Source organism: Agrilus planipennis, unplaced genomic scaffold (assembly GCF_000699045.2).
Source record: "Agrilus planipennis isolate EAB-ADULT unplaced genomic scaffold, Apla_2.0 scaffold26, whole genome shotgun sequence".
NCBI lineage: Eukaryota > Metazoa > Arthropoda > Insecta > Coleoptera > Buprestidae > Agrilus > Agrilus planipennis.
In genome coordinates, this window is record NW_020439469.1 from 1,552,093 (window position 1) to 1,579,809 (window position 27,717).

A 27,717-nucleotide genomic window follows, 5' to 3' on the forward strand; every position below is an offset into this window, starting at 1 on the left:
GAATCTTTCACGAGTTGCTTAATTTGTGACCCATCAAAAATTCCTGCTTTTTCATTACTTAATCCTGGAAACTTACGTGAAAAAAAATTGAAACATTCACTACTTTTGTCAAACGCCTTCACAAACTGTTTCATCATACCAAGTTTAAGTACCTATAAAGGTATTTAGATTTACTAGATTGTACCTCTCGTGATTTCAGTTGAGGTCGTTGAGCAGAAGGTATATTAGGATTACACGATTTCCAGGATTAATTCCATTTATTTTCACAACGCAGAAGTAGCAGTCGTCATGGTGATTTCGAGGTTCTCGCCAAATCATGGGTGCTACGAAATTGATTGCATCCCTTTTTCCATTGGACCACAATCGAAGACATACAACACATTTCTGGCATACAATATAAGGAACCCATGGCTTATCTTGATAGCACAGTTCTATTTGTATTGAAGATACGCAGTTTTCACGAAGTACGATATAGGTTTTCGATATTTTTCAAAAATATATTCACCATATATATAGCAAAAACAGTTTGGATTATGTAAACAACACCTTCTTGGGGAAGCCACATAAAAAAAAATAATATGTATTTTAATGACCGGCAAAATACAATAAACTAAACAAAATTGGTGAATGAGGGTAGTTAGCTATAACTCAAAAAGAAAAGCTGTTACAGAAAAATTGTTGCCATATTTGAAAAATATCCACCAAAATAAGTTAGAAACAAAAAAAAAATTACAGGAAACAAACAATTTTTTTTTCTTTTGTTGGCCAGTGTAATTTATTGTGGACTTTGCCAATTTTGATTGTCTTAACTATAGAGACTGGTGTCGTGCTTTGTGATTAACGTACAGTTTTCAACAAATATCAATGACACAGAGGTATCGATGTTCGGCTGTCATGCAGCCGGACCTGACGTCTGTGCTAAGTCGATGCTTTTTCTTTTTTCTTATTCAATTTGTGTTTATTAGGCTTTTACTAATATTGCAGTAGGAAAAAACAATGCTTGTAAACCTCTTTTCTTTTTTCTTTAATTTTTTTTTTATAACGTTAATTACGATTTTCGTCTCTTGACCAAGAATTTACACAGTATGGTTTTTTAATTTAATACGCACTTATAAGGTATAATAAATAATTATTTATAATTTTTATTTTAAAATAAAGGCTTGGTTTAAACAAAAACATTTTAACAGTGAGATACCTACCTATTTTATTTTAAATCTCAAAATATTCTGGTGAAGTCGTACATCTGTTGTAGATGTGTTACTTTTAAACATCATAGAAAGGTTTTTAAAATTGCCAATATATTTTTATTGCGCCTTTCTAAAGCGATTGCTTAGTCCTTATTCCTATGAGAATGTAATTGTCATATTTTAATGAGAAAACAATATCTGAACTTTAAAATCTTCGATCTCCAATAGAAATGATTGTTTAAGAGACGTTCTCTTCTCATCTTAAGTAGATACCAATTATGTAAAACAATAGAATTCGTTTGTAACTAGAACGTGACGAGAAAAAGGTAAGTAAATGTATGTTTTAAATGAGCACATACACTGCGAAAACATGAATGATGCAGATTTTATGACAATTTGCAGAAAAAGTGTTTAGAATTTTAGATTAACCTTCTGGTAAAGTTACATCATTTATTGATGGGCTATTTATTTTTGAAAGTGAGAGGGGCCGTTGAAGTATGTACGTTTCTATTTATGCTAAAATGTAGTTCTTATATAATGTAAAATGTCTACTGGAATTTCATTAATACGCGCATGGTGTATTTTTATTTGTTTTACAGTCACAATAAATGAATAGATAATTTTAATATGATTTTGAAAATTAGTTATTTTAGCATTTACAGATTAGTGCATAAAATTCTGTTCATTGATAAGATACCCTATTAGTTTTGAAACTGGTCAATCTTTCTTGAAACATTGTACTTCTTCTCCTTCCAAGAAGGAGCGTTTGTCAGTGCAGTTAGTTGCCATCAAGTTTGAAAAGTTTCTCCATGTAATTTCTACATTTGGAAATGTATTTTAAGTTTCGTATATGTTGCAATTTTGTCTCAAATCGACGATTAATGTCCTTGTACGAACTAAATTATTGTAATAATATATAAAGTATTGTTTGCAATAACACTCAATGATATGATAGACTCGTATATAATTGGTGGATGGGTCTGGTACAAAATAGGGAGCGTCCGATGTCTAATTTGAAGATGTAATACCCTAGCTCTGATTTTGTCGTGGAAAAAGTTCATCAATGTTTCGCAAATATTTAGAGAGACAGAATATATTGATGTTGATGAATTTATATACTTGGGATATTGGTTCTCAACAAAAAATAGCACAGAGGGTCAAGAAGGTTCGTGGGAAAAGTGCAGAATGTTACTTGGAGGGAGCAGGAAGAGATAGACGGGAGAATAAAATGTACCTGATGGAATCTTTAGTTAGAGTGGTAGCTTTCTATGGGCTTGAGGTTTGGCGATGGGGTAGGGTATATTGCTGAGGTAATGCGCAAGATAGGTATTGTAAAATAGTGTTAGGGGTTGCATGGAATACGCCCAAGTATATGTGGAGAAGAGAACTGAAGGTAGTATATTTAGAGGATGCGGTGAGGGTAAAGGTATTTAGATACTTGAAGGATATACTAGAAATGTCAAACGACAGGTGGCTGTTTAAGGGAGGAAATGAAGGCTATTTTGAACAATAGGCCTTCAAAATGGGGTCGGATGGTAAATAAACTATTGGTTAATATAGAGGCTACTGAGGTTTGTAGATTCATTTGGGAAGAAAGGAGAGTGAAGGGGATATATAATTTGGTCAAGGTAGTTTAGATAGGTAGTGGGCTATGAAATTATATAGGTAATGGGAAGTGATCATAGATTCATCGTTTAATACTTTGTACAAGCATTTGACGTCAGAGGGTTATGAGAATATATGAACCAGATAGTAAAAAAAAAGAGAGAATAAGGATGTGTGGGCAAGATTAAGATATGGGAATATATGTAGGAAGGGCTTTCAAAAAAGGATACAGGGATTGGACTGATGGAAGGGAGGAGACTGTGGCATATTTACTATGTTGTGGAAAGGCATTTAGAATACAGAGCGAAGGTATAAAAGTGTTTTGGAGGGAATGGAGAGGAAACCGCAGTGAGGATGTTGTAGATGCTTTCAGATGATAATCTTTTCATTTTTTTGGTATATTTATAAATTATAACCACCTGCACATTCATTTATTTACCTAATTTCTAAATTACGTAATATATATTACAGAGTCCATAAAAATGTAGACATTTACATATGTGTATCATTTTTAACTCGTTAACTATTGTGCAGTCATGTTTCTTTGGCGTTAACCTAGTGCTTAAAATAAGCAAATATGTAAGAAATTATATTCGGATATTACTCGTACATTCTCTCATAAAAAAAGAAACTGAAAATTTATGCTAATTAGTAGTAGTAATGCGATTTGTTTAAAATAATTGCATTTAAAATCCAGATACGAAACGTAAAATACATTTTTATTGTCTATTTTAAATGCCGTTTTCAGTATTTAAGGAAAAAAGTACACTATTAGCGCATTCTGATTGGGAAACCATCAAGTGACCCAACGTTACACAAACTTATACTGGGACAAAATGCAAATGTGTTAAACTAGTGAATTTTAAGCAATTGGTACCAACTTAATTTCTATTCTGCACAATGGATTTTTTATAGTTTTTCTTTTATCAGGCAAACAATTACTTTTAACTTATGAATAACTTATTAATCATACAGTCTTGCAAGCAATTAAAGTGTTCTAATGCTATAAAACATAATTCCTTTGTTTAAGTGGTAGTCATGAGTCAACGCACTTGCTCTTGAAGTGTGCAGATTTGTGTTTTAAGTCACGTTTGTTAGATAGCTCCCGATGCGTCCCTGACGTCTTTTATTAAATTATTATCATTATATAGTGCATTACGTATCGAGGGAAGAAACAGGGTGGCAATTCACATGCAGTCTGAGACCCTGTTTCTTCCCGAGGTACATATACTATTTTTTGTCATATTTATGCGGAAAGCTCGTCATTAAATTGATAGTTGGCGAAATAAGAGTAAATGATTTAGAGGTTAGAAAGACATTGCCATTGAACAACTGATTTCTGCGCATGCCCATAAACTTCAGCGCATGCGCTCAAAAGACTAATTTCATTTCCTCCCGACTAAAACACGGCTGAAAAGAGGCCATTTCTTTCCTATTTCATAGCACGCAAAACGAGCTTTCCGCGCTAACATGACCAAAAGATTTTACTTTATTTGCCATTTAATATTTAATACAATTTCTAATTTCAGAAAACATTAATAAAGCTTTTAATTTCTTTGTAATTTATTATTAAATGTAATTTCTAAACTCAGAAAAATGGTAGCAGTGGTTACTTTTTACTTTCAGATGCACAGTTATCCTCTTTAATACAGCTACCGGCAACCAAAGTCATATCATCAATTCATCTCGAAAAACAATAACCTCGTTATCCTTTTCCTCATGTGGAAGATATTTAGTTACGGGTACGTCTTTTACTAATTGTTGGGCAAATAAGAAATGTCCTTTATACAAACTTCCTTTAACAGGAGAATGCGGTCATCAACCTGCTGTCAGGGTATGGGACCTGCAGTCAGATCCTCAACCTGGCCCTCCTGGTATAGCTCCACAAGTTCAACAAGTTGCAGAATTTATTGGACACAAATATGGAATAAATTGTGTGGTAAATTTTATCCTACAATACGAGCAATAGTTATATGTCATAGATTTTTTGAAAATTGCTGCGACGATTTTGATGATATTCTCTGGAATGAGAATTCGATCTAGCAAAAAAACCGGGAAAGCCTGTTTTCATGCAGTTTTAATAGAAAGAATGAATCTAGGTCAACTTTATATATTGTGAAGCAATAAAAGTGGAACATTTTTTGTCCAAAAAATGGTCCCATTTTCGGGAAAATCGATTTCATCGTACACTTTTATTAATTTGACAAGTACCTTATTACTTGCTAAATTAATAGAATGTCAAATATGTCAGTGCTCAGTACAAAAATACCCATCGAATACCATCTATATTTCTGATGGATAGATGCTCGGCCAACATATTTGGAATTTACTGTATGCAAAAAAGAAAGTACGGTCAAAATCTGTTATAACGACACCGAAGGGAAGGGACTACTCATATTGGATCGTAAAAACCGATAGTCGTAATAGCCCGGTAACGTTGTTATTAAGTACTTAATAGCTATTATTGAATGTGTGATTAATATATTCATATATAAAATAAAACTACATTTTATTTATTTTACATAAAACCTATTATAAAAAGACATTACGTACATATCATTTTTCTATATTAATAAAATCTGGAATTTTAGTCTGTGTGGAACACTTCTGTCGTGCGTACAGACTTTGTAGTTCACGTTTAATTTTAATTAATGTATCATCATAATTTCCCTGCATATGAAACTGTTTATTAGAATAAAAAACAATTTTTCATAATACACTGACAGCATTGAGACCATCATTCAAAGTTGGCACTGTAAATTGTTCATCAGTCTCTTCCTGTTCGTCGTTTTCCTCTTGAACTTCTTGTACAATATCATCTTCCGTAGCTGGTGCTCAAACTGCAATAGAGTTATCTGCATCAGTAAACTCCTTAGCTTCAGTAGCAGATATTCTGAGAATTACAATAGACTCTAAACTCGACACGTTTTTGTTTATTTTTGCGATCTTAATGGTCATTTACTGTACCAGATGTGGATACTCTTACCTATTCAAATGTTTACAATACAGCTGGTCTTTCTAACAGACATAATTCTCCGAAAATATCAGATATCAGTTAAATGTAGTCGCTTAAAGAGATATGTCGTAATAAGCAATGTCGTAAAAACCAATGTTTTTTATAAGGCGGTCTAACAGAATTAAGCCGGGACCTATGATTTCAATATAACCGGTATGTTGTTCTAAACGATGTCGTAGTAAACGGTTTTGACTGTATTTATCACTGCTCCAAAGAAATTGTCCATAAAAAATAGTGGCTTTATGTTTATCATTATTACAAATTTAAACTTGGAAAATCAATCTTACTACATTTTATTGCTTTTAAGTTTACGTAGAAAGAATGCTAGAAAATCATTGAAATTTTTTACCATAAACAGGCATTAGGTAGGTATATGAATGTTCTATTTTTGAAATATCATTTTAGGCGTTTTCACCGACAAACAAGTATGTTGTCAGCATTGGTACCCAACATGACATGATAGTGAACGTATGGGATTGGCGAAACAATATAAAGGTAGCGAGTAACAAAGTCAGTACCAAGGTGAAAGCCATCGCTTTTGCCGAAAACGGTAGCTATTTTGTTACAGTAGGAAACAGGCATGTGAAATTCTGGTTCCTTGAATATGGAAATTCAAAGGTAATTTAATCTCACTACATTCTATTATTACCATTTCATACAATCACATGTTACACACAAGTGGCGAAGGTAATATATGTAGGTATAAACGGTATATCTTCTAGTTGAGAAATTAATAACAAATTATCCTTGCAAATGCGACTGTTAATAACAAAAATCATAATTACTGTAAAATTATTGAGAGATTGCATTTACTAACCCAAAAAGTACCAGCAATAGCATGGAAAATACCACGGATTTGTAGGCTGCATGCTTAAGTAGAGTGAACTCGTAGTTATAGCGAATGGACTTACTTCACAATTTAATTAAACGCGCAGTTTTTTTTTATTATCTATATCTTTAGTCGCAGATAAGTCAGGGCGGAAGGATTAGTAGGGATATAAAGCAGAGAATAGCGCAGGGTCGAGTCGCCTTCAAGAAAAATAAGTCACTTCCATGCTCGCGAACGGTTAACTTAGAAATTCGATAAAGATTGTTAAAGGGGTATGTTTGGAGCGCGACGCTGTAAGGGTGCGAAACATGGACGGTGGGCGCTGCGAAAAAGAAAAGGTTAGAAGCGTTCGAAATGTGGTGTTACAGGCGAATGATGAGGATACCGTGGATAGAAAAGATTAGAAATGAAGAGGTATTAGAAATAATAGGAGAACAGAGGGTTCTGCGGAAGTCAATAAGAAATAGGCGAGATAGGTTGTTAGGACACCTTCTCGGGCATGCAGGTCTAGTCAGAGACATATTAGAGACAGAAAGGGGAGTTAGGAGGGGTAGAGGTAGACCTGGATTAGATCACTGTCCGCAAGTAGTTAAAGATGTGGGATGTACTAGTTTCAGAGAAATGCGAAGATTAGCTCAGGATAGGAAGGAGTGGAGGTGCATGTCCAACCAGCCTTAGTATTAGCGACTTTATGATGACGATCTATATCTTTAATAATTTCAGTTTTCATGGTTTCTTTAGATATTTATGTGATTGGTGTACATACACAAACTGTTTGTATACATGCTGGACGTGTCTATACTGAGTATAATTTTTTAGTACAAAGAGGCAGTTCCTTTGATGGGCCGGTCAGCCATTTTAGGTGAACAACGAAACAATTATTTCTGTGATGTAGCATGTGGCAAAGCCCAATGTGGTGATAGTACTTACGCTATCACACGGTCGGGCCTGTTGTGTGAATTCAACAACAGACGACTCTTAGATAAATGGGTAGAATTAAGGGTAAGTGAAACCAAAAATTTACTTCAGAATACCTACACTTCGTTTGAAATACAGTCGAACCTGGGTAAGCGAGAATTCAAGGGACAAAATCGAACATAAACATGGTGCTAGAGCGTTAAGAAATGGGTGATACATAAATATATACACATTTGGCTATAAATTGATACTTATTTTATTTATTTAACTTTATCACTCCATGAAATCACTTTAATTTTTCGCTTCAATATTTTGAGGGAACAACGTCAAACGTACTTTCTCCAGTGATTGTTATCAACTGAAACGAAATGTTGATGATGAGTACTATGAGCAGGTAGGAACAAGTACACAAGTGTGCTACAGATGTCTTGTAATTCTATGAAAAACAGTGACGCTTTGACTTTCATTAGGTATTTGCAAAGAAGGTCCTGATTTGGCTTTGATTCGATTTGCGAGTTTTGAGAATTCCATGAAATATTGTTGTAAATAGCCTCGCTTACAGAGGTCTAGAGTAAGAAACTGTCACTTACATAGGTCTAGAAGTAAAAAATGACCCTCTCTAAAAGAGGTACTTATACTGTCACTCATAGAGGTTTTCAGGGCTAAAAATGAAGGGACCTGACTATTTTTGTCGTTTAAAGAGTTTTTTCACTTTTCCAGGTTCGACTGTGCACTGCAGCATTCGTAGGCACTAGTTTACATTTAGTTGAAATCATTTGATTAATAGGTTCGTTTATATCAGAACACTATAATATTCTCAATCTTAATAACGTGTTATTATAAATTATTTTCTAAGTACTTGACATCAAATATATGCAGATGTAAAATCATTTTTTTAGACTTCAAGTGCCAATTGTATAGCGGTAGGTGAAAATTATATTTTTGTTGGCTGTGCCGAGGGAATTGTGCGGTGCTTCGATCCTGCAACATTAAGGTTTATAACCACCCTTCCTAGAACTCATTATTTAGGTGTTGATGTCAGTCAAGGATTAAATATAAGGTGAATTTCCGTTCTGTTTTCATCTATTTTAAACCCAAATTAGTGGCGATCTTTTGTATATTTAAAAAAAAAAATTTTAATTCTACGAATATTTTTAGTCATATGTCTTCCCCTCCTTCAAATGCCAAATATCCAGACACTATAGCATGTACATTCGATGAGACTAGTAAAAAGCTTACTTGTATTTATAACGATCACTCTATTTACGTTTGGGATGTTCACAACATTAAAAGGGTAAGACAAGACATTGTTTCCAGTCACTTCCTTTCTAAAAGTATACCTTTCTCAGGTCGGAAAATCTTTTTCATTTTTGTATCATTCTGCGTGTATTTGGGGAGTGGAGATGGCCCCTCCAAACAGTCCTTTACCCCCAGGAAGCTTCCTTACTTGTAGCTCCGATGATACCATTAGGGTGTGGACATTAGATAAATTAACTGATAAAAACGCTAGGGGGATTTATCAAAAGAATATCTACAGTAATGTAAGTGCCTTTAAGATCTTATCCACGTTGTTAATGTATATTTTAAGCGGTATGATAACTTTAACTAATTTGGTATTAATTTTTTATTCCAGGAGCTCCTGAAAGTTGTTTACATAGACAGGCAATTAAATTATTTAAAAGACTTAGATTTATCGTTTTCAAATCCATCAAATGAGAAAAATGAAACTTCTTACGATGGCCGTAACGGTGTCCGATCCATCAGGATAAGTCCTGATGGGACACATTTAGCATCTGGCGATAGAACAGGTACTGAAAATTAACTGTACAAGAATGTGCGATTCATTAAATACTGATACTGGATTACCATTTATCTTGTATTAATGCGCATGATCAGGGCATTACAGCGGTTCATTACAAACTTTTAGGGAGTATACCAATAGAGCCCAAAAGTGATGAATGGTAGTCCATCTCCTCACTTGGTGCACGTTCTAATAAGATTCTACTTTAGTGTTTTACATCAAATTGTCCTTATTTCTAATAACATTTTAATGGATTATCTTTAGGCAATATTAGAATTCACGAAACATCGGAAATGAACACAATTTGTACAATCGAAGCCCATGATTCTGAAGTTCTATGCTTGGAGTACACGAATGTAGAAAAAGAGAAGTTTTTAGCCAGCGCAAGTCGTGATAGACTAATTCACGTATTCGATGTCAATAGAGTAAGAATTTTTGACGAATGTTTGTTTTGTCATTAATTTTTTTTCGCATTCCAGAACTATGATCTTTTGCAAACGTTAGATGATCATTCTTCTTCCATAACAGCAGTGAGATTTTTGAATTCAAGAGGAAACCTTCAAATGGTATCATGCGGGGCAGATAAGAGTCTTATCTTTAGATCTTTTTGTGAGGTAAATTTATTTTCTGATGTGAAGATGTATGACTTTGAATGCATAATACTTAATATTAATGTCAATATTCATTTTCGATTTTCCATCCACTACAAACTTCCTCAGGTTAATGGGGAAAAATATTTTTGTTGCTGTTGTCACACCCCCGCCGGAAATCGAACCCGGAAGTTTGTAGTGGATGGAAAATCGAAAATGAATTTTCACATTAATATTGCATATTAACCACTATCAGTAATTAAAAATGTCATAAACTTTCATTTTTTTTCTAATGTATGTTTTTTAGTCTCCTGAAGGAGTTACACATTTTACGAGAGACCAGAATGCGATAGGAAAAACTACATTCTTTGACATGGAAGTAGATGTTAATCAGAAACATGTCCTCACAGCTTGCCAGGATCGTAATGTAAGAATATATAGTGTTAGTACGGGGAAACACACTAGAATATTTAAGGGCACAACCGGAGACGATGGATCTCTGATTAAGGTAAGATAAAAATAATATATTTTATAAATTATGTTGTATATTGGATAATTGTTGTTTGAAGGTTGTTTTGGATCGGACTGGAATATACCTGGCAACCTCTTCCACGGATAAAAGTCTTTCGGTGTATGATTACTACACCGGAGAGTGCATGGCCACCATGTGTGGTCATTCAGAATTAGCTACTGGACTGAGGTTTACTAACGACTGTAGAAGATTGATATCAGCTGGTGGTGATGGGTAGGTGTTATAATATTAATTATTATCTGTACATTATCAGCATTTTCTATTTGTTTTGTTAAAGGTGCATTTTTGTTTGGCGAGTTCCCCACGATATGGTAGTATCCATGCATGCCAGACTAAGTCAGCAAGCAATGAGACAGGGTAAGACCCTGGATAATGAAATATTTACTGACAGTAGTAGTGTTGACTTTTACGATGCAAATGCAAATATGGACAGTGACTATAGGTAAAATAATGATTTAAATAAACATTTCTCAATACTTTAAAAAATTATTGTTCTTTTTGTAGGTTTAATGTTGGTGCTTTACCTTTATGGGCTAAAAAACATATGACAGACGATTCGAGTCCTCCATTGTCTTTAACGAAAGGAGTTGCAGCCCCTAAAGGTCGCTGGGCGCAAAGAGCCGAAAGGAATATTGAGATGAAGTCATTCTATACAGATTCTGTCATCTCTTTCTCATCTTTGCAAGGTGAATTTACAGGAATATTGAATAATTTAATTTTTTTCAGTAAATATGAAGTGAGTCATTATTATAGGGTTGTCAGTCTGGTTTCTTCACTCCTTCCTGTCCTTCGCATTTCATGTAATTTCCCTTTTCTTTATTAACTTCCTTAGCGTCTTTATTTCTAACCTTTGGTTTCGTGGTGTTTTCGTCATCTTCCTTAGCGTCCTTTTGCTTTACTGATTCCAATACTTCCTCATTCGTAATATTAGTTTCCGTGATGTTTTCATCATCCTCCTATAACACCATATCTCAAATACTTTTACTTTTTCGCTGCGCCCATTGTCCACGAAACACAACCGTACAGACATGCTCCAAAAACCACTCTAAAGCCTAGAAGCGATTTCTTTTTAGTAAAGGTGGCCCTACTTTGCGCTGTTTTTGGTTTACAAATATGTCTCTACCGCTTTTTCCATCCTAACTTATCTGACTTCCTAGATGAGGAAAATCATCAACTGGGTTTTCGTTTTTGTATCCAACCTAACCCTACATTCACCTCCCTGTTTTTCGTTTCAGTTTTATTTATTTTCACTTTATTTTACAAAAAATTGAAAGTTGTATTCTAACAGTTTTTTCATTTGTCAGAGAGGCGTGTTGATTCAGATGAAAAGGATAGTTCATTAGACAGTGGTACAGAAACAAGACATTACAGTGAACTGCATCGCGAAAGAAACATATCCAAACAGGTAACTTGATTAAGTAGAGAATTGGCTTAAGTTTTAGCATTATATAACAAGTTCACTCTATAATATTGTTTAACATTTTTTAATAATAGTAACGTTTATAATCCTTAAAACCTTAATTGGGAAAATGTTGCTTATTAAGGTGCTCCTTGTTTTAGGACGAATTTACTGCCACTAGAAATAGTTATAACGAAATTAACACTCAAACCACTAGACAGGTAAGAAGAGTAACCATTACAACACTAATTAATTAACTTTCAGTAACATAAAGCATATAAATTTTAATATATATATATATCTACAAATTTTGAGTAACAGGTATGTGTAATATTTTTTTTTATTACTTTAAGTCGATATCTGAAAGTATAACAATACCGAGAAATGATGCTAGAAGGAATATTCTTACTGATGATAGTGCAATTGGTGGTTCTGTAAGAGACACCGANTTAAGGTAAGATAAAAATAATATATTTTATAAATTATGTTGTATATTGGATAATTGTTGTTTGAAGGTTGTTTTGGATCGGACTGGAATATACCTGGCAACCTCTTCCACGGATAAAAGTCTTTCGGTGTATGATTACTACACCGGAGAGTGCATGGCCACCATGTGTGGTCATTCAGAATTAGCTACTGGACTGAGGTTTACTAACGACTGTAGAAGATTGATATCAGCTGGTGGTGATGGGTAGGTGTTATAATATTAATTATTATCTGTACATTATCAGCATTTTCTATTTGTTTTGTTAAAGGTGCATTTTTGTTTGGCGAGTTCCCCACGATATGGTAGTATCCATGCATGCCAGACTAAGTCAGCAAGCAATGAGACAGGGTAAGACCCTGGATAATGAAATATTTACTGACAGTAGTAGTGTTGACTTTTACGATGCAAATGCAAATATGGACAGTGACTATAGGTAAAATAATGATTTAAATAAACATTTCTCAATACTTTAAAAAATTATTGTTCTTTTTGTAGGTTTAATGTTGGTGCTTTACCTTTATGGGCTAAAAAACATATGACAGACGATTCGAGTCCTCCATTGTCTTTAACGAAAGGAGTTGCAGCCCCTAAAGGTCGCTGGGCGCAAAGAGCCGAAAGGAATATTGAGATGAAGTCATTCTATACAGATTCTGTCATCTCTTTCTCATCTTTGCAAGGTGAATTTACAGGAATATTGAATAATTTAATTTTTTTCAGTAAATATGAAGTGAGTCATTATTATAGGGTTGTCAGTCTGGTTTCTTCACTCCTTCCTGTCCTTCGCATTTCATGTAATTTCCCTTTTCTTTATTAACTTCCTTAGCGTCTTTATTTCTAACCTTTGGTTTCGTGGTGTTTTCGTCATCTTCCTTAGCGTCCTTTTGCTTTACTGATTCCAATACTTCCTCATTCGTAATATTAGTTTCCGTGATGTTTTCATCATCCTCCTATAACACCATATCTCAAATACTTTTACTTTTTCGCTGCGCCCATTGTCCACGAAACACAACCGTACAGACATGCTCCAAAAACCACTCTAAAGCCTAGAAGCGATTTCTTTTTAGTAAAGGTGGCCCTACTTTGCGCTGTTTTTGGTTTACAAATATGTCTCTACCGCTTTTTCCATCCTAACTTATCTGACTTCCTAGATGAGGAAAATCATCAACTGGGTTTTCGTTTTTGTATCCAACCTAACCCTACATTCACCTCCCTGTTTTTCGTTTCAGTTTTATTTATTTTCACTTTATTTTACAAAAAATTGAAAGTTGTATTCTAACAGTTTTTTCATTTGTCAGAGAGGCGTGTTGATTCAGATGAAAAGGATAGTTCATTAGACAGTGGTACAGAAACAAGACATTACAGTGAACTGCATCGCGAAAGAAACATATCCAAACAGGTAACTTGATTAAGTAGAGAATTGGCTTAAGTTTTAGCATTATATAACAAGTTCACTCTATAATATTGTTTAACATTTTTTAATAATAGTAACGTTTATAATCCTTAAAACCTTAATTGGGAAAATGTTGCTTATTAAGGTGCTCCTTGTTTTAGGACGAATTTACTGCCACTAGAAATAGTTATAACGAAATTAACACTCAAACCACTAGACAGGTAAGAAGAGTAACCATTACAACACTAATTAATTAACTTTCAGTAACATAAAGCATATAAATTTTAATATATATATATATCTACAAATTTTGAGTAACAGGTATGTGTAATATTTTTTTTTATTACTTTAAGTCGATATCTGAAAGTATAACAATACCGAGAAATGATGCTAGAAGGAATATTCTTACTGATGATAGTGCAATTGGTGGTTCTGTAAGAGACACCGATTTGGAATCTACTGCCCATGATGCTGATATTGATTCTGATCAAGAATATAAACATCAACCCATGTATTACCCTAGTCAAATCGACTCTGCAAGGTAATTTTTCAAACCCTTAGTAAATTCTTCTTACGCACATTATTTAGTATCTACCATTAGAATTTTGATCTAAAGCAACAGGTTTTTCTTGACAATTTATTATTTTTTTTGTAATATATTTTATTTTAAGTGGCAGCGAGTTCACGGTAACAAATATGGACGCTAATGAACTTAGAAAATCACAAAGGAAAGCAAAAAGAGCAAACTTGCCATCAATTTTTATTCAGCCGACTTCAATTTCAGGAAGTCAAGATTCCGACGAGGATGACGATGATGTAAATCACTTTGAAATTAATCAATATATCAATGCTTTTTAACTAATAACTATTATGTTGCAGGCATCAACTCCTAGTGGCGAAAATACGGACAGAAACCCCATGTCAATGTTATCAGTTAGTTCTGAATCGTTAGATCAAATAATTAATAGGGAAAAATATCTTCAATCGACATTTGAAAGTTTAAGCGGCGGAGATGTTGACAACACTCCAGGTAAGTTTGGAAATTTTTTTAGATTAAGATTTTAAATTGATAATGGTTACTTGTAGGTAATAAAGCTTCCATATCATCGCAATATTTAGGGAGAGGGGGTAATAGCACAGGTATGAAAAACATGATGGTAATAAATGCTACCAGAAAGACGAAAAACGATGTGGAAGCTGTTAAAAAAAGAGAGGAATTAGCTAAACGAATAGCAGACACACGAAAAAAATTGCAAAGCGTAAGTTGTACAGATCACATTCGGTAATTGTATAATTTTTAAAATATTTATCAGGTTCATTGCTCTTTAACATTGTTTTGAGTTGTACTTTAGTATTTAGAGCAACACTCACCAGCAAATGTAATACATCCATGAAAAACCCATGACTAGAGGAGCACAAAAATCAAAATTTAAGATGACGAAAACATAACCTCAACATTGTTGTCTTTTACTCATGGGTTTTCCAAAGAGGGATCAGTTATGTTGGTGGGCGCTCTCATTAATACTAAAGCACTGCCTAATTTCGTTACCAAAATTGCTGAAAAAGTTTCTTTTGTGCTAATATGGTACTGACACTAACTCATTTACTATTTTTAACGCAGGTCGGATTCAGTCCTTTAAAGTATAGTCAGTCGACACATGACCTGTCCCATATACCAGAAAAAGACAAGTGGAGTATGTCTGGCCGTAAGCAAGGTAATGCAAGCGATCCACCATTAGACATGTTACTTTGTTCAACTGTATATCATAACCCTGCTAACAATGATCATTGTGAATCTGGTTTTTGCACTAACACCCGTACTAATACCGTTAATGCATTTGCGTCCACATCAGGCGCACAAGATGATGTCAGCAATTCCGTTTCGAAAACCCCGTCGAGCATGCCCAGCTTACAACTGTGCGGATGTTACCTAAAAGAGCTCGACAAAAGCTTAAATTCCTACTCAACAAAACCGACTTCCGACAGGTCCGATAATTTTTCAGGTACTAACAATAACAACCGCAGTCCTAAGAAATCGAAAGGGGAGCAGCCGGTCCATCCCAGAAAATTGCAATTAGACAAGACATTCACTAAATATAGAATGCACAAAAGTTTACCAGTTTCTCCCGTTACAGAGGAGCGTAGTTTTCTTGATTATGTCCAAAGTAATACTGATCAAAGCGACTTTCATTCTAATAGAAAATCTTTTTCATATTTTATCGATTTTAATGACAGTAAAACGACCGACGAAGGTTTTCGACAAATATGTGACGATATTGAAAAGTTTTCCAGGGATTTCGTGCGTAAAAACGATCAGATGGATGCACTGGAACGTAACGAAGAATCCGGAGTTCATCCAGGTTCTTCTACTTACTCTACTAAAGCAAATCGTTATGCCGGCGAAACTGATGAAAATGACAGTTTCAGTTCCGATTCATTGGAAGACTATAGTTTCAGTTCAGCACGAGATGTGAAAAGGAAAAAATATAAACTGCCTCGAAGAAGTGTTTCAAACAATGAAATATATAAGTGCGTTGCTGAAAAGGATGAATCGTACAGCTGCCAAACTTGTGACTATGAATTTCCACAAAAAGAAAGTTTTTATTTAAATCCTAGCAACAAAAATTCCCAAGACAGTGTCCTGTCTGATGATCAACTTGATGGAAATGAACATTTCCCAAATACGCCAAATAAAAGTTGTTGCAATAGTTTAGAAAGCATTTTGTCGAATGATTCAGAATGTAAGTCAGCCCCTTTAGAGATTTTATTTGCTCCTTACAAAACCCAGAAGAAAAGAAACTATATTGAATCGGTAAGTAACTACATCAGATCATTACCACAAGAGATTCCAGTTGACAGAACTGGCAGTTTAGAGAACATGGGAGGCAGTTTGCCCAAAAATTACAATAGTTACTTATCAGAGAGCAGTTGTTTGGACGTTTCCAGTGATGTTTTCTGTCATACACTAAGTACATCAGCAGGTAATGAAGTTCCTAGAAGTCACAGTGTCGGTACTTGTCTGTCTGAATTTGAAGAGCAATACAAGGCATATAAATTCAAATCGAATTTGAAAACTTCACAAACTCAAACCGAATTCAATTTCGAAACACCACAAGAAATGGTAGCAAAGAAATGCAGTAGCATCGATTTTAAAGAAAAGCTACTCAAATTTGAAACGTGCATAGCTCAGAACAATGTCAAAAGCAAGTCAAAACTTTCTCCCAAAAAGGGAATAGCTTTCTTTGTCGATACTAGTCCTAATGCTGCCAAAAAACAGAGCCATAAAAATAAGGAAAACTGTGAAGTAACCAAAATAAACAATGCCAATTTAATGACTGACGCACAAAATAACACTGCTACAAATAAAATTTGTGCCATGTACATTCCGTCCTTAGAAACCAAAAATAAACAGTACGAGAGCAAGTTCTGCAATATTCTCAATAATAGGCCAGAATTCAATACCGAGCTGTTCGAATGTCCCGGGGACAAATCCATACAAAAGGTCGAAAATGTTCTTCACACGACCAGAAGTGAACCTCAAGAAACTACAAGCTTAGACCGTCATCTTTTTACAAAAAACGTTCTTGAAGATGACGGAGTAACTCACAAGCCTCCAAAAGCAGTACGTCGACATAGTTCAAAAATGAGAAAGAGCAAGACAACGTACGAATATGTAAAGAAAGAGGATTTGTACAAGATAAAGAAAATTAACAATATTGACAATTCAAAAAATGGTAACACTTTGAATAACAGTAGTAATAAAGAAAATATAACGTCATTAGAATTTACATACAAAGAGAAGAACGTGGAGGCTGAATGCGAAAATCACAATAGAGCAACCAGAAACGTTAGAGACTTCTATGATAGTTTGGATAGGTTTCAGATGGATACAAAGATGGAGCATGATTCTTTGGAAATCAATATTAATAAGTGCGAGAGTCAGGAAAATATTTTGGATAGTTTAGAATATGATGTAAAGAATGTCTGGGTACGTGATGGCAGTTCTAAAACAAATAAGGACCCTGCAATTCAGAAAAACGTTTGTAGTTCAAAAGTACAAAAGGCTTATTATGTTAATACAAACCCAAAAGGTCACAGTTCAGTTTGGAATGATGTCGAATTTTCAAAAGCATCTGAATGTTATCCAAGCATAGAACAGTTTGCTTTGGGAATGGATAAAATTCAATTTGCTATTGAGAATATCAAAATTCTAAATGAAATAAAAAGGAAGATCGACAAAATAAACACGCTTGTAGAAATATTTAAAGAAAATATGTATTCTGGAAAAGTAAGGGCACTATCCAGCATGTATGAATCATTAACTCATTCTGAAAACATTTACAACGATTTATCGAAAAGTTTTGGACATACCAAGTACAGAAGACGCAACTTGAGCCTACCGAATTTTGTCGAAAGACATATAAACACTTTCGATAGTACTAACAGTGACTATAAGAAGTCTAGTGGTGAAGATTCTACAAAGAAAAACAACGAGCACGAGGCTAGTAAAGGTTCCAAAAATAAGAAAATTGGAAGACAAATTAATGAAAGTAAGAAATTAGAAACGAATGGAAAGAAAGGAGAGAAGAGTGGAAAAAGCCTTGGAGCTCAAATGAAACTCGAAAATGGTAAAGGAAATGGCAAGACTGAAGGTGATGAACTACTCGGTTTAAGCATGCATATAAAGCATGTACCTCCTTAGGCTGCAGCTGTATAAAGCTCGAAATGAAATGATCGCTAGCAGAAGATGTGATATTAGCCATTATTATCCTTTAAAGCATGTTGGTGTCTTTTTTATTATTCATCTGCAAAATAACTAATGTCATATTGCCTTTCTGTACAGAATTATAAACTCTGTTAGATTAGCGTCAATTTTTATGAACAGAGAGAAGACTGTTGCCTTAATATATTAAGTGTTTAGTGTGGCCATTTTGAGCATCTTTAATGGATGACTTCAAAATGTGCATAGTATTATTATGCCCATTGAAATCCTTGATATAGTCGACGACAATATTTTTTTTTCAATCAGATTCATATACATGTATATATAATAATCAGCAATTTGCCATCTACTTTAATTTTTTTTTGTAGCATTGTTTGCTATAACAGCGTTTTGTTATTTTGCTAGTTTATATCTTATGTTATATTAGCCGTTATTATCCTTGACGGCGGCACTTTACGATTTGGGGCTACGGCCCCGTAGGAAATATACTGCGATGGAAAACTCATGAGTAGAGGATCACAAAAGTCGAAGTTCGTCATCACGGAAGCCTAAAAATTAATATTCTAAACTAATCTAATCGAAACTCAACCAAACTACGCTCGTTAGCATCACATTTCATATCCCAATATTGTCAATTATATAGCATTAGTTTTTTTATGGTAAATAGTCAATCAGTTCTGGGATTTGAACATTGGGCCTACAGCTGTATATGAAGGTGCTAACGATGTGCTACTAAGTTAAAATGAAAGAATGAGTTCAATAAAAACCATAATACAAAACATTTTAAACCTCTGAACACGTTATTTTCGTCATAAGCGACTTTCACCATGATGTTCCTCTACTCATGGTCTATCCAACGATTGACTGGTCATTTTGGTGGGCTAATGTCCTACCAACATCTATTTATGAAAGTTCTTTTTTTTTAAGTACACCTTTTGAACCATTTTAGAAATGCATTATTTTCTGGCATGGCTTAGTTTTATTGTTATTTTGCATGTTTTGCAGTACTCATTGACGATGAAGACAGTCCTGATAACAGTCTCCGTAGGTCTTGTAGCTTGTCAGATTTAAGTTTGCAAGCTCCTTTAACCCCAAAACCTAAAGTTGAAAGAGGTATGTTTTCAAAATTTTCATAAATAAGTCAATTTGCATTCTTCTTTTTTATCTATCATGTTTGCACTCTTTTTGACAATCATACATATAACACATATTATACTAAAGGTGAAAGTGGAATATGATTTTTTCTTTATATTTTGAAATTGCATCCTGTAAAAAAAAGTAATTTCCTAAAATTATAGAAGAATATACGGTTATATTTCATTCAAATGAAGTTATCATGATTATTTATTAAGCTTTCGTTAATAAAAATGGAATGTACCAGAAAATTATAATTTTAACATGAAATGTTCGCTAAATGCAATTAAAAAAGCATTCACTATAAAAATTTAGCAATAAGTTTAACTATTTTGCTTAATGTACTACCTAACACGTGTTTTCTTTTTGTGATAACCACACGTTAGACATTTTATTTTCACATTCACTTATCCATCTTACTTTAATTTAAAAACTTATGCCATGCTCATGCATATGATATATACGTTCACCCTTTCTGTGGCTGTTTCCAAATTTAGAATTAGTGATTAAAACTGATTTACGATTAGCGGCGCAAAATAGTTGTTTATGATATTAAAATATAATTTTCGCTACAATTACTCCCATTCCAGTTTCAGGAAAACTAACAAAAAATCAAAATACAACTACCAGAAGTTCATCTTCATCACGTTACACAAAAAGTAACGCATCAATGATGCGTAGTAGTTCGACAGGGGTTTTAAATCAGTCGGATTCAGAAACGGAATCTAACTTTAGTAAGGTGTCTAACAGGTTGATGCGCCCAACTATAAGCTCCCAAAATAAAGTTTCCAAAGTTAAAAATTCATCAATGCGAAAAAGACAGTCGTATTCCGTCAGTAAGTAGTGTGTTGTGTTGCTACTCCCTTTCTTTGTTGTTTTGTCAAAAAATAGGGTAAATTAAGAAATTCTTTGACATATGCCACAGTCGGATAACAAATGGAGTTAATATTATATTTTAAGAAAATTTTGTAATCCTGAAGTTTTGGTATTTTTTATGTAGGGTGCTTTAGAAATACAGAGAGTGACGGCTGGAATAAATTGACTATTTAAAACTCAAATAACTTATTGGCAATTAAAAATTACTTGAATGTAGACAATTGGACGCCAGTGTTGAACTTTTAAAACGTTGTGTGTAACAATGTGTCCTGGTGTCATTTAGTGAACTTCTGGCTTGATTATTTACTTATTATAATAGTTGGTTGACTGACTTTGAACTTCTTTAATATATACCTCAGTGTCGGTGGACTTACTTCTTCGGTTCAACTGTAGGTACAACCTTTTCAAGTCACTGGGTGAGAGTTGACTTCAGTCGTCAATTTTTCTGTTCTTTGGTTTCCTTGCATACTCAACTAATTATTCATCAATTGCTTGTCAGGGAGAGCATTGTTTTGATCGATTAAGCATCATTCAATTTGATTTTATTAGAAGCTAATAAGTTATTTGACTCGGAAATCACCATTCTATCTATCACCCTCTGTTTTCGTCAGATATGAAATAGAGTGTTCAAGAATGCCGATAAGGTTTTTACGATGATCATAATAAAAAATTATTATCAGGTACCCAAACACCATTTGTTTACCCGACTTGGCTTTTTTGTCATCATGAATCAATTACCAGCTACTTGAAAAATTGATAAACAATTTTAGACCGTCAAAAGTAAATCTAAAAAAGTTAAAATTGAGGAAAATAAGACAATTTTATATATAGTCCTAGTCAGATACATAAATAATATAAATGTGACATTTGTTAAAGAATAAAAAGGTAAAATGAACATTTAGATAGGAAACAATTATATCAAAATGAAGAATCTAGAAGTTATGTATTTTTAACTGTAATTTTTTGCGTTTAAGTTATGTACCATATGTATATTACTTTATTCATTATTGATGGGAGCAAATTAAACGAAATAGAAACTGAGTTTACGTCAGTATACTGCTTTTTGTGTACGTTTTGTTAATCATCACTAACATTTTCACTTTTTCCTTAAATTGTTTCGCAAATTGTCTACTTTCCTTGATTTCCTTTTTAATGTAATTAGCTAGTAATAGTTATTTTTGTCATTTTTATATTTCTAATCATTTGAGAGTATTCACTTATTTTTAATATTGTGGACCTTATGAATCATTTAATTTCTTCAAAAGAAATCTACAATTTATTTTCCCTTTTTAGTGAATTTAAGTAACATAGGTCAGGACGACAGTTCCTCGGAAGAAAACGGTAAGCCAGCTAAACCAGCTGTGCCTTTAAGATCTAGAAGTTTTGTAGCGGAAAAGACACATTTAAGTGCTGCTGCAAGAAGGATACACAACATAAAAGAGAAAAATAAGGGTACGGTAAAATGCATTTCATAGCCGCTAAATGTTTTATTGATACAGTGAGTACTTCTTTTTTCCAGAAAAGAAAAATAAAAACGTTTCGAATGATGACACTTTGACCGCGGAAAGCTTGGATATTGAAAATTTAGATGGCTCAACGATACAATGTAAGTGATTTATTTTAACCATGTACTTACATAAATATTTTTTGCACTCTTTAAATCATAATTGTCTCAATTTAGTAGTTTATTTTTTTAATATCGTCCTTACGAAAATAACTCTGATCATTTATAATCTAAACAGGTTTCAGATGTTTTTTCAGTAAAACTTTTTGTGAAACTATAGCGAGTGTTTTTTCCTTCTTCAGTATTATTTTATAAAAATGTTTAACTAAGTAATCCTCGAAACGTCTATTTCAACTATCGACATTAAAATTTGACTTATATCACAAAATATCTCCAAGAATACTAACGAGATCCTTATACGGTATAGGTGGATAAGTACCATTGAAATAGATTTGCGGCTACCATCATACAAGCGACCACTTTTATTCGGACTTTTATTCTCCAAACGCACTTTATTGGCATTTGTTCAAATTCACTCCCACTTCCTCTTTACAGGTTGTGATGGACACACAAAGATTTGTTAATTTTTTTGCAGTCATTCCACTGCTCTTTAAAAAAGAGGTAGTTGCAATTTTGCATTTGAATTTGTAATGAACCGTGTTTTTTTACAAGTACAAAGATTTGTTGAATTTTTTTGAAGTCATTTCACTGCGCTTTAAAAAAAGGCGAATGGCGATTTGTGCGATGAGCCGTGTTTGTTTACAAGTCCACCTCGGTAGCCCCATTCAATTTTTGTTAATTAAAAACAAAAAGAGTATCCTTCTCTATTCGCCCAGATGTAGCCGACTGCAGTATCTGCTAAATTTTGACCTGAACTTATACCTGGGTGGTTTTAATAATCGTTTATTCTTACTGTTCATAGAAATCCTTTTTTATTTTTAATTACCTTTATTTTCTAAATGACACTTTTTATTTCTAGTATCAGCACAACTTTGCAACGAAGTAGCAGTTGAACTCACAACAGCTGCAAACAACGCAGTTATGCTTTATCGACGTCTTACTGACATCGACTCCAATTCGTCCGATCAAATCAGTAATGCGCAGAAGAGAGATTGGGTGAAAAATCTCGAACTTACGATCGTTCGCACCCAGAAGATGTTCCAAGACCTAACGTTAGAGAAATTTAGAAAGAGCAACCACTTGGATGTGAATCAAGCGGAAACGGTGAAAAAGCTAAACGAGTTAGTGGCCAAAGTGTCCGCAAACGACCAGAACACGGTGGTTACAATAATGCAACAATTTTCAGACATTCTTTTGAATATGTTACAACATAAAATACAGAACTCAACTACTTGACTGTTGCTGGTAAATTGATAATGGCTTTTACTAATTTTCTTTTGTCTGTAGTGTTTTTTATGTACTGTGCTATGCGTCTCACTACAAATGAAACAAAGAGAATCTAAACCATGAAAAAAATTGAATCGATTGACTTTTTAATGGCGTTTAAGTGATGAATATAAGTATTCACAGTATGTGTATACTTTCATGGGAAATTCCTCAAAAACGCACAGTTCTAAATGATTCCATAAAAAATGCTAGCCATAAACTTTAAACTATGTTACTGTTTTTTCATTACCCTTAATAAGTGAATGAGTTTTTAAATTTTAAATTAGAAGAAATATACTAGGCGTAAATTATTTTCATTCGTTAATTATAATTTAAAAAAAAAAAACTAATAACTGTAATGCGTTTTGGTGTGCGTTTTCTCATAAGAAAACGAGAAGTAAAATTAACCATATTGTGTCCTCACGTATTTGAATAACTTAGAACTGAATATTTGTTACAAGTAATCATTCCACTGTATGGCTGTAATTTAACTAATTGGAGTGGTAATGTGTATGCTTGTATATTTATGTTGATAGTACCAGTTATTGTCGGTTCAGAACATAATATTGTAATGCATAGTAAGTGTGAGTGTAGTTTAAATAAGTAAGTAGGTAACGCAAAGCAAATTTTTGCAAAACAAAAACTATTTTTTAAATTATTTATTATTTCATGTGTTTATATAACAAATAACAATTATTTAAGTACGTATAATAAAATCGAAAATATTTTTTATAAATCCAATTTTTATTTACACAAAAAAATAGAACACATCTGTAATCATGCAATTATTTTAAATTTCCAATTTTTCACATCTGCGCCTACATCTAAAAATAGTATCTTACATGCACCTCCATGTCCCATTGCCACCTACCTACCTACCTACCTCTGCCCGTTTCCTCTCTTCCTCCAACTATTTCAATTTTTTAACTCCATCTGCGCCTCCATCATTTCCTACATCTCCATCTCTACTTATATCCTCCTCCACCAACCACCACTCTCTCTGCTTCTACGTTTTACCCTCGTCTACAAACCCTTGTCTCATTCTCTACAATGTCTTCCACGTCCCCTTCATACGTCATCTACTTAATTATCTCTTCACTTCATCAAGACTTTATTTTGAAGTATACCCAACAACTAATATTGCATGTAACACATCAGTGAATCACGTATTTATTATTTTTTTCATACATATATATATTTTTATACAATATTTTTATGGTAGGTATTATATTTTGCAAAAATTTGCACGGGAGAAATCAGTCTTTGTCAAGTTTGTATTTACTTAACAAAACTATCATCAATTGTCGCATGATCTTTAAAGGAAGGCAGAGATAGAAATGATAACTGTAATAATAATATGTAATAAGGTGTCCATAATAAGTATTTTTTGCTCTTGAATGAGTTGTTTTATAAATGGTTATATATATATTGTTATTTTTAAATGTTAAGTTTCATAAATACCCCTGTATGTGTACCTAAAACTAAAAAAGTATTTAACGTTTTGTAAGCCGTTTCCCTCCATAGATTAGCCTTATCGTTAGTTATGGTTTTGTAATTTACGTGTAAAGATTTGTATGTGTAGTCATGCACAAACCATGGACTTTTTTAGTATCATTCATAAGCTTACAGTTCTAGTCCTTTTTAAGTAATCAGTAAAATCAATTATTTGTTTACTTATACAATGATAGAATTTTTATCTTAAATACATTACCCTACTTATGTGTGCGATTATTTTGACATTTGAGTTGTACGTCTAAAGTTTGTATTTCAAAATATGTAATAAAATTACTCCACTTTCATAAAAAAACTTTGTCTATTCATATACCCTAGCTTGATTAACGTGTGGGATAGTTAAGTGTTTTTGTTGAGTCAAAGTTGTCATTCTCGATGTCCCTTTTAAGTTCATCAACATCATAATGGAACAATTTTTTATTTGTTGTCATTCATGCACTTTGTTGTTCACTTCCCCTATAAATGTCAATCTCGGTAGTCTGTTAACACTTAACTTTGTGTATTAGTGAAGAGACACCTAACAGTGATCATATTTTACGGTTTATAAAACACAGTTCCAATATGAACAACTCTGACTAATTAATGTAACAGTTAATACATAATCATCGTCATCGTCATAGTCGTTGGTCCCAAGGCTGGTTAGACACGGACCTTCACTCTTTTCAATCTCAACTCTTTTCACATTCCCCAACAATTAGAACATTTCACATCCTTAAGTATTTGTGAACAGTAATCTAATCTAAGTACACTTCATAACTGTTTCTACTTCTAATATCTCTAACTAGTTCTTCATACCTGAGAAAGTGTCCTACCAACCTATATCGCCTATTATTATATTTAAATTTCAGTTTTTTAATAGCTGTGACTGGTGACTGCCAATCCTAATTAATAATATCGTTTGAACGTGGTTACTGGTTCACATGTATGTAGTTATGTTTACATTGAAGTAGAATGTGTATAATATCTTGAAATACAGTTCTCATCAATCCTCCTGAGGGACGTTTTCGCTAACTAAGATACTGTTGAAAGGTATGTACTAATTTGTATGATCACTTGCCATTACACTAAAATTGATTAAATATTAGAATAATTTGCACAGAAATGTATTACTGTAGGTATGCTCATATTATACGGTATTTTTAGAAATTTATTGAATATTGTCCTCATCTGTACATCCGTATATAAATATAAAAAGTGTAGAACTTCAACGGCTAACAAAGGAATATAACGTTTTCGAATGTGATCATTTACATGCATATACACTAAAGTATTTCTCGAATTCGATATTGTAAGGTGTCTGATTCGTGCTATCATGTTAAAATTTAAAATTATGTTAGTTTATAAATGACGAATCTCTTGTGATTTATGGGTATACGAGAAATATACGATCTCTTGATCTTAATGAGAAAATGAAATTTCAATGGTTCTATAGCCTCTGGCTTGTAGAAGTAATTTAAATATGAGTATAAAATGATATAAACCTGTAACGATAAAAAAATCAGTATCAATTGTCATCTTTTGATGAGACAATTCATTTCGTTATACTTTTAGAAATTTAGTATTTGCATCAAATGCTCTAAAAAGATCTCTCCTGTTAAAATAAATAAATCAACTGTAGTGGACATACACTTTTATCTAGAGTATGCATGTACGTACGGTCAGTCAGTATTCGATAACCTTTCAACTGCACATACACGTCCACTTTTTTTTATCCTGAGCTACAAATACAAGGAGTTGGTTCAATCATTGAAACAAACAAATATTGACATTTAGTTCATCCTTAATTTTTACTTAATCAACAACAAAGTAAAGTAACACTTAAGTGGCGTGACAAGAAAATAGAGCAAGTTCTACTTTAATTGCAGTGGCATGACGTGCTACAAGTTATAACTAGTATATTGCTTGCTACGTTTGTTCAGTGAGTGCTGATTCATTTGCTACTGGTGGTTCAATTTGAAGTAGCATCCTAGATGCAAGCCACTTGCCAGATCTCTCGCCACATCGTACGCCATATTACTTCTGTGGACGCTCCGCTTTTACCCATACGCAAACATGCGTTAAAGAAATTCGTTCCGAAAATGTGTTTGTTTTAGTTACTGTCTCCTCCAGCACGCAGCGCTCTTACTTGAATAGACGAACGCGTAGAAACATGACACGCGGAATTTAAAAAGCATATTGAACTGAACCATACTATAGTAGGTATTAATAAGTAGAGATGCGACGCATAATTCTCGGCAAAACCACTACGGTTAATGGTTCACGTCTTCGTTTTATCGGGCTTTCTATTAAATACCACCCTCACCAATGTTCCGAGGAAATCATTAAGGCCAGTTCCCGGCGCCATTATCCGGATCCAAACCGGGTGCTCGACATATCTGCATGCTTCGTTTACTTTCTGTAGCGACGTGACCTTCACTTTGACCGGCGCAAAGTAGAAAAGAGCAGCACTAGGCCAGAAAAGTAAGGAGACAACTCTCGGCCAAGCTCTTAACCGGTAAGGAGCGTATAATCCGTACAGTACTGCACGGAAAAATTGATCATTTTGTCCACTACAATTGCATTGCTCAAATGTGCTGTTATTGGTACCATTTATCACTGAAAATATCAACGAGATGTTTATTTATATTTGAATACATATTAAAGGCTTTAACGCTTGTTTTAGACTCGCACTACTATTCATGATTGAACAAAACTTTTGGCAGGTAATGTAGGAAAAAGTATGTTTAATGAACAAGAGTCGAGAGTATAATGAGCTTTTTTCTCCCTACCTACGATTTTGCCAGCGCGCATCCAAGACATTGAAAGGGACTCATCGCTAGAGAAAGTAA

The 27,717-nt window shown here is 33.6% G+C and overlaps 1 protein-coding gene across 8 annotated transcripts in view; it reads left to right on the plus strand.

Annotated features, from left to right (window-relative positions):
• LOC108740021 (mitogen-activated protein kinase-binding protein 1) overlaps window positions 1–24,073 on the plus strand; it is a 482,920-nt gene extending 458,847 nt beyond the window's left edge. For 4 of the 8 annotated variants that reach the window (XM_025979098.1, XM_025979100.1, XM_025979101.1 and 1 more), the window contains 27 exons: window positions 4,419–4,534; window positions 4,598–4,731; window positions 6,214–6,426; window positions 7,457–7,639; window positions 8,455–8,615; window positions 8,714–8,849; window positions 8,905–9,096; window positions 9,189–9,363; window positions 9,621–9,781; window positions 9,836–9,970; window positions 10,254–10,454; window positions 10,516–10,691; window positions 10,756–10,920; window positions 10,983–11,164; window positions 11,783–11,883; window positions 12,039–12,098; window positions 12,231–12,306; window positions 14,184–14,295; window positions 14,426–14,570; window positions 14,634–14,784; window positions 14,841–15,013; window positions 15,376–15,469; window positions 19,483–19,590; window positions 20,202–20,447; window positions 21,781–21,939; window positions 22,007–22,093; window positions 22,971–24,073. In XM_025979098.1, the coding sequence (XP_025834883.1) occupies window positions 4,419–4,534; window positions 4,598–4,731; window positions 6,214–6,426; window positions 7,457–7,639; window positions 8,455–8,615; window positions 8,714–8,849; window positions 8,905–9,096; window positions 9,189–9,363; window positions 9,621–9,781; window positions 9,836–9,970; window positions 10,254–10,454; window positions 10,516–10,691; window positions 10,756–10,920; window positions 10,983–11,164; window positions 11,783–11,883; window positions 12,039–12,098; window positions 12,231–12,306; window positions 14,184–14,295; window positions 14,426–14,570; window positions 14,634–14,784; window positions 14,841–15,013; window positions 15,376–15,469; window positions 19,483–19,590; window positions 20,202–20,447; window positions 21,781–21,939; window positions 22,007–22,093; window positions 22,971–23,347 (4,219 nt within the window). In that variant the 3' untranslated portion in view covers window positions 23,348–24,073. The remainder of the gene's footprint in view (window positions 1–4,418; window positions 4,535–4,597; window positions 4,732–6,213; window positions 6,427–7,456; window positions 7,640–8,454; window positions 8,616–8,713; window positions 8,850–8,904; window positions 9,097–9,188; window positions 9,364–9,620; window positions 9,782–9,835; window positions 9,971–10,253; window positions 10,455–10,515; window positions 10,692–10,755; window positions 10,921–10,982; window positions 11,165–11,782; window positions 11,884–12,038; window positions 12,099–12,230; window positions 12,307–14,183; window positions 14,296–14,425; window positions 14,571–14,633; window positions 14,785–14,840; window positions 15,014–15,375; window positions 15,470–19,482; window positions 19,591–20,201; window positions 20,448–21,780; window positions 21,940–22,006; window positions 22,094–22,970) is intronic. The other 4 variants (XM_025979099.1, XM_025979105.1, XM_025979104.1 and 1 more) reach the window with 4 other exon arrangements.
• Window positions 24,074–27,717: the final 3,644 nt, after the last annotated feature.